A 7,983-nucleotide genomic window follows, 5' to 3' on the forward strand; every position below is an offset into this window, starting at 1 on the left:
ATCTAGTGTTGTTGAGGAGAATTCATGAGGTGCTGCTCCAACAAATATTTGAGGCTGTAATGATCAGTATGAATAAGAAATGCACGGCCCCTTAAGTACGGGTGCCAATGTTGTACAACTTTGCCTAACCCGATTAACTCTCGCTCATATGCGGCCAATTTGTGATGTCATACTGCCAGTTGTCAAGTCAAATATGCCATAGGGTGAAAGTGTTGTTGTAGAACGGCCCCAATGCCCCCACCTGATGCATCACACTCGACCTCAAATAACTCTTCAAAATTGGGAAGTGCAGAACTGGTGCGGATGCAAGAGCTAATTTGAGATCGGAGAAGGACTGTGTGGCCTGATCATTCCAAACAAAGTAATTTTTCTTGAGGAGATTTGTCAATGGTGTTGCTATCGATCTGTCACGGTCCCGGATCTGATACATGGATTCGTAGGGAAGAAGAAGAGAAAGATAAAGATCAAGCTAAAGGGAAGCTTGATAACCCTAGGTTCGTTAAGGAGAACACACACCCCTGAGCTCAACCATGGTCTCTATGTCATCCCTTTGGACTACAAAACTGGAGCATTCAACAAGAGAAACAATTTTTTTTTCCGAGGTGGCACTGCCCCCACTTTTCCAACATGGCAACAACAATTGTCAATGCAGGATCAATGCCTGGAAAATACATCCCATGAGAAGCATCTTTCCAATATTTGGATTCAAAGGAAGAGTGCAAAGCTCCATTGGCCTAGCTTCCATATAAAGTGGATTGTGCGTGGTAGGAGACTTGCTCATTACAGTACTGCATGACTTCTTGAGAAGAGGAGAAACAATGTTTGCAACTCCACCCCTGAAGTCATCTAGCAAATTCTTAAGGCAGATCTCAAGATGAAGTTCTTCAGCTCGTGCTACACTATGTTCACCACTCCCTTCAATTGTAGAAACAACCATAGAATCTGACTTGGCCAGCCATTTCAAACCTTCAACACCCTTGGGAAGATCTAAAGTCACTTTGCATTGTACAACAACACGCAAAATTGGGGACACAGACAACTTCATGGCTCAAATTGGGTGAGCATCAACGTTTTTCTCACTAGTCAAAGAAGCATTTCTGGTAATGAACTGATCCAATTCAACCAAAGCAACTGTTTTTCCACAAGGAACATCTTCAACAGATTGATCAACTTCAGCAGCTGCTAATGTAAGAGGTCCTGAATCATACTTCCCTTTTCCAAAAATCTGGTTTAGTGCCTTGATTGCATGAAAATAGCCAACTGCATCCTCAAGAAGCACCTTGGCTTGGCTGCCTAGCAGCAATATATGCTGGACTGCCACAACAGCGTTATTTGCTTGGCTGGCTGGCAGCACTGGTTTCAGCAGTGCCACTAGTGGAGCACTGGTTGCTGCACAAATAGCCTTCAGTACAACACCTTTCTCTAACTTCCCTCAATACTGTCGATTATTAACAACAAGTACTGCTGAATCCAGCTGTCACCCAGTGAAGAGAAAAGATATGTGCTCTAAATCATTCAAGTCACCTAAAGAGCTCACCTCCTCTTGCACACGGTGGCAAACACTCTCCTGCAACCAATAACTGAACTCAGCTCTGCGAACAAGAGGGTAGGCCTTAGGATCCATGTCCCTTGGACCATCCTTGACATCATCAATCATATCCCCTCCATCATCCACATTGGCATCCACATGCTGTGTTTTAGATTGACTACTTATTTCCCATTCTGAAAACAGAACCTTGATCAACTCCAACACCATGACCTGGTGCATCAAATACATAGAAGAAGAAGCAAAAGACCCAGAGACCTCAAGTTGTGTCTCAATAATCTGAATATACTCCCTACAAATTTCTGGTAGAATTAAACGACTACATATGAGCTTTCAAAACTTTAATCTGAAGCCATCCACCACAACATCATTAGTTTCATGGACTATTGATTTGTCGAGCTCTAGTGGAGAAACAAAACAAGAATTGACAAGTGCCTCTTTTTCTTCATCATTTTCATCTCTAACTGCTTTATTGCTTGCAACTTTCTCTACATAGATTATAGGAGACAATTCCTCTTCCTCTACTGGAAACATTAACATTCTTGTTGCTTGCATCTTGACAATATCCAGCCTCAGATGAACCAGGAGAGAGTGAGATAAAATAGTTCGACTAGGACCCACTTGAGGTTCCTCATCAACGCCCAATTCTTCAACCCTAGTGGCTCCTTGTGGCTCCTGAACAAGAGTATCATCCATGACAATATCATCCTCATCCTCATCCTGCTTGTCATTCAGTCCAAATGTACTGAAATGGCAAACAAAAAATCTCCATTCACCATTTGTAGGATAAAAAAAAAAAAATTTAGCGCCTTGCCTTTGGTTCATGTTTCTCAATAATCTAAGAAGCTGATCTTGTTTGACTTTGTCTGAAACTGGTAACTTCTTTTGGAGTATTATTGTAACTTCAGCCGTCAACCTTTTATCTTTTGAAGTTGTCTTGGCACTTGGTTTGGTGCTGGAACCTTGTCCCACCATTTCTGCAAATAAAGTGAGACCATCTGCAGGACACCCATGAATATAGTGTCCCAAATTCATTGCATTCCAGGACACGACATTTTTCTCCGGCTATTCATCGAATAGCTGCAATGCCTCGTCCATTTTCCCTTTCTTCCCAAAATATTGCAAAAAAATAGAGGACGTGTTCTAATTCCTCTACCTAATGAAGCAACCTGGTCCAAATAATAAGAAAAAGGAAGCCAGACTATGCAGTCCACAAACAGAATATTTAAAACTTCTTTGATCCGAATATCAACCTCATTCAAATCTCTCCAACGCATTCCAAAAATTCCAATAAAATTTCCAGCAGGCAATTGATTCACGGACAGCAATTGAAAAGGAAAGGTAAAAGACGATTCCAATTTCTGGTAGATGTTGGGCATTGTTTTAATAAAATGAGCAGTCCTTGCCTCTTGTGATGGATAACGGAACATGCACATTGGACCTTGCAACTGGAAATCCACTGCTCTTGATGAACAGGAACTGCACATACTTGTCTACAACATCGAATTCATCTCCCGTTGTGGGCCTTGGTCGACCAAGAATCAATGTTCCAGAAGTGTCTGCTTCCGTCAAGTCCACACTCTCCACGGCAAAATCAACTGCTCAGATTTGTTGTGCTTTCTTGTTCCCAGCCCCGTCGTTGCCGAGAACAACAACATGAGGAAGCGTTCTCCGACAGTGAATAGCAAAGGTATCTGGCCAAAATTTGTCGTGGAGCTTCTCGGCTCGGGAATTTCCAGTCTCCCCAACTTTGAATTTTATGACGCTGGTGTTGGCTCTGGATTTCTACTCTTGGAGGGTTTAGGTTGACCCTCTGCTGGATGGCCGAATGGATTCGGTGAGACGGAGGTAGCTCGGATCCGCCGAAATGATTTGCTGATATAGAGGACCCACGGTGGTCACCATTTTCACTTTCTCAATGTTCGATCCACTTTGTCATTTGCCTGTGCCCGATGGTGAACAATGGCAATTCGGGGATGAAGTTTTGAATAGTGCTGGCGCTCGTGGAACTGTTTCGACGGGATTTTTGCCCCATAAGTTTCAACCCTTGGATTTCCAGGCACCTTCTCGGAGATTCTCATGGTTCCCAGTTTCGAATTTGAGGTTGCACCCAAATCGTCTAGTGCCATTTTTTGCGTCGCCTATGGAAGATTATGGCTTCCCGTGAGAAAGGGGTTGTGGAATACCCCTCTGATTTCCAAAAATTGGGTCCCCGCTGTCTGATTTCGGAAGTTCAGGAAGATTTTTTGAGACAGAGAGCTCTTGGATTTCATGCGTCTTCTATTCGGGGAGACAGACAGAAGAAGGGTTTAATGCTGAACCCCATTCCGGATTTTTTGACGAAGGGTGTGCTGTATACCCTTCAGATTTCGGAATATATGTGTCCCCAATTTTGGATGTCATCGCCACCACTGGAGAGACAGAGGGCTCTCTGATTTCTTGTGTCTCCTTGTTGTGGACTCAATAGCACACCGAGTCACACAACGAAGAAGACAACAACAACTCACTCAATAGGATTTAATTCTTATATTTCTTTGAGTAGGATTTATTTCTTATATTGTTTTAAGTAGGAGTTATTTCTAATTACTTTATATGTAAGGGAATTATGGGGAATTATTGTAACCCTAACCCTAAAACTCATTGACGTGACCTATTTAAGGGAAAGGTATGAATGAAATAGGTAAGCTTTGAGATTTTAGAATAACCTAATCTAAACAGGTTGAGATCACCTCTTGATCTCGAGTTTAGAGTTTACTCCAAAAATCCAACCTATCCTTCACCCTCCATTGCCATCCATCTTCACCCAAATTCATCCCTCATCATCCATACTAAGAAGAGGAGCTTCCCACCCCTTTTTCGAGCCCAAAGAGAGGATCTTCTCTCATCACTAGCGTCAACAACAAGTTGGGATCAATTTCCATCTTGACGAGCAGCAAAAGAGGAAGAATTCTGGTTCTTTCACGTGAAGGGTTAGAACAACTCTTCTTGCTGGGAATTCATCATGGAAACAGAGCAAGGACAGTCATCAACATGAGCCAAGGCTGCCCCCCAAGGTAGACCTTCAAGTCCTAGAATGAGCTGCATCAAATCAGGGTTGAAACCCTGATTAACGTGAGCAAGAACAATTATTCTTCCATTCTCTCTCCACCTAAATTACTTCCATTCTAGCTCTAACTATAGCACTAGAATGAGATCATAAAAAGGGAGACTGATCACTGGTGGAAGAGTACCCAAAGAAGGGATCTTTAACCCTCCTTACCAAGTCCAGCAACTCACTACCAGTGCTAGATTCACAACTCCCACGCCATGTTACTCTTTTCATGACCCGGGACCGTAACAACTTGGTATCAGAGCAGGGTAACATGGGGGATAATATTAGCAATGAAGAAATCCAAATCAGGATACAAAAGATAGAAGATAGCCTTGAAACAGCACAACCAGTGTTGGGAAAGGTTTGTAGTTTGGAAGAAGAGATGAGCCGAGTCATTAGCATGCTACAGGAGTTGAGGACAGAGAAATATCAAATTCCAGAGGTGAGAGAGGTTGCTCAACCATATCACAGAAGAGGGGAGCAGTGGCCTGGGCGCACTGCTTTAACCATGAGCTTTGATTTGGCCGAAAGTCAGGTGCTCTTACAGGGCTGTCAGGTGGACAAGGCCCACCGCACGCACACTTTACAGACACAGGATCAGCATGACAGTACTAGTGATGGTCTGGTTGAGGAGTTCTTTGATCTCTTCCAGGAGCCCTTTGGGGTTGCCTCCCATGAGGCACTGTGACCACAGGATCTGTCTGAAACCAGGTTCTGAGGTAGTGGTCGTGTGGCCATACCGTTACCCACACCTTCAGAAGGACGAGATAGAGCGTCAGTGCCATGAGATGTTGAAACAAGGTCTTACTCATCCCAACCGCTCCCCGTTCTCTTCACCCGTCTTACTTGTGAAGAAACATGATGGGACATGGAGGTTCTGCGTGGATTATCGGGACTTGAATGTGTAGACAGTAAAAGACAAGTTCCCAATTTCGGTAGTGGATGAGCTCCTGGATGAGTTACATGGGTCGTGGTTATTCACTAAACTAGACCTCCGTTCGGGATACCATCAGGTCCGGATGCACCCCTCTGATATCGAGAAGATGATGTTCCGCATGCACCATGGCCACTTTGAGTTCGTCGTCATGCCGTTCGGGTTATCCAATGCACCCTCCACTTTTCAACCTTTGATGAACAAGGTATTTAGCCCCTATCTTCAAAAATTTGTTCTTGTATTTTTCGATGATATTTTGATATATAGCAAGTCAGTTGAGGAGCACTTGGCACATTTGAGGATTGTTTTTGACTTGTTAAGAGCACATTAGCTCTATTTGAAACATTCCAAGTGTTCTTTTGTGGCTTCACATGTGAGGTATCTGGGACACATTATCTCACATGAGGGGGTTATGGTGGATCCTGAGAAGATCCGAGCTATTCACGAGTAGCCGCAACCACAATCGTGTTCTACATTACGGGGCGTTTTATGGGCTACTACCGCAAATTTATTCAGAACTATGGGCCAATGGTAGCACCATTGATGAGTCTACTCAAGAAAAATTCCTTTATTTGGAATGAGGGGGCCACCACGTTGTTTGTGGCACTCAAAGCTGTCCTCGCATCTGCGCCAGTATTACAACTTCCCAACTTTGACAAATTGTTCGTGGTAGAGTGCGACGCTTCGGGCGTGGGCATTGGGACCATTTTACAGTTGCTGGGCCATCCTATTGCGTATTTTAGCAGATAGTTGGCAGTCCGTCATCACAAGCTGGCAGCCTATGAGCGCAAATTGATTGGGTTGGCCAAAGCGGTCCAACATTGGAGGCCTTATCTCTAGGGGCGGGCTTTTCTCATATGAACGGATCACTACAGCCTTAAATTCCTACTAGAACAGCGTTTAACGACGTCGCCACAGCAGCACTGGATCAATAAGTTGTTGTTGTTTGACTTCTCGGTGGAGTATCATGTGGGGAGATTAAATAAGGTCACAGATGCCTTGTCACGGTGTTTTGAAGATCAGCAGTCGGTCTATTCTATCAACCAGCCGAGATTTCTCATTCTGGACTTGGTGCGAGATGCACATGCCACTAACCCTTCATTGCAGGAACTGCATCAAAAGATCTCGGAAGGGACAATGAATTTGAAGTGGTCCATCCAGGATTCACTTATTTATTACAAGTAGCGGATTTTCCTTCCACCTGAGTTCGAGTTGATTCCAGCTATTCTCTTGGCCTACCATGACAGTACACACGAGGGGATCCAGAAGACCTTGCATAGAATTTGAGCTGATTTTTATTGGTAAGCCATGAAACCCTTTATTGCGACTTATGTGGGCGACTGTCAAGTATGCCAGCGCAACAAAGCCGAGCACTTGAGTCCAGCTGGTCTTCTCCAGCCTCTGGCCCTTCCTACACAGGTTTGGGCCGACATTTCAATGGATTTTGTGGAAGGCCTACCCCTGTCCGCCTACAAATCCATACTTTTCATAGTGGTTGATAGTTTCTCCAAGTACGGACATTTTATACCGATGGCTCATCCGTATACAACAACATGGATTGCTCAGACATTCCTGGACCAGATAGTTCGCTTACATGGCATTCCAGAATCCATTGTGAGTGACAGAGATGCAGTTTTCACGAGCACCTTTTGGCGGGAACTGTTTTGCTTAAGTGGGATGAAATTGAAATTCTCCTCTGCCTATCATCCACAGACAGACGGGTAGACTGAGTTGGTGAACCGCACCATCGAGATGTATCTACGGTGCTTGGTGGGGGATCGTCCGCGGCTATGGGTTCAATGGCTTCCGTGGCCCGAATACTGTTACAACACTTCGTTCCACTCTGCCTTGCAATCCACTCCTTTCCGGGTTATATATGGCCGGGATCCACCTCGCCTTCTCTCATACAACCCAGGGTCCACCTGCGTGGACGCGATTGATCAGGCACTCATAGACCACGATCTGCTGCTACAGATTATCACAGAACGACTACGATGTGCCCAAGCTCGGATGAAGGATGTCTACGACAGAGGCCACTGTGAGGTCTCTTTTGAGGTTGGGGAGTATGTGTGGCTATGGCTCCAACCCTATCATCAGCAGTCTCTTGCAAGACCTCCACGTCATAAGCTCTCACCAGATTTTTTGGGTTGTTTCCCATTCTGCGACGCGTGGGACTAGTCACCTATCAACTCAAATTACCTGACACAGCCAGAATTCACGATGTGTTTCATGTCTCTCTTTTGAAGCGCATTCCGGAGCACAGCCCACATCCACTACATTCCTACCATCGATTGATAATGGCGAGGTTATTCTTAACTAACCTGCAGTGTTACGCGCCCGGCTAACCAATGACCATTGGGAGATTCTCATTCAGTGGATGGACACTGACCCCAACGCTGCAACATGGGAACG

At 44.7% G+C, this 7,983-nt stretch overlaps 1 protein-coding gene across 1 annotated transcript; it reads right to left on the reverse strand.

The window, feature by feature from the left end:
* Window positions 1–643: 643 nt before the first annotated feature.
* Window positions 644–1,045, reverse strand: LOC137948131 (elongation factor 2-like). Its single transcript, XM_068794095.1, has one exon. The coding sequence runs from the start codon at window positions 1,043–1,045 to the stop codon at window positions 644–646; it is 402 nt and encodes a 133-aa protein (XP_068650196.1).
* Window positions 1,046–7,983: the final 6,938 nt, after the last annotated feature.

This window comes from Aristolochia californica, unplaced genomic scaffold, assembly GCF_029961685.1.
Source record: "Aristolochia californica isolate CCGP_79_NKW_82.1479 unplaced genomic scaffold, dmAriCali1.0.hap1 SCAF_1, whole genome shotgun sequence".
Taxonomy (NCBI): domain Eukaryota; kingdom Viridiplantae; phylum Streptophyta; class Magnoliopsida; order Piperales; family Aristolochiaceae; genus Aristolochia; species Aristolochia californica.

Coding starts and splice junctions, on each gene's coding strand:
- LOC137948131 (XM_068794095.1), bottom strand. CDS start 1,045: ATGAAGTTGTCTGTGTCCCCAATTTTGCGTGTTGTTGTACAATGCAAA.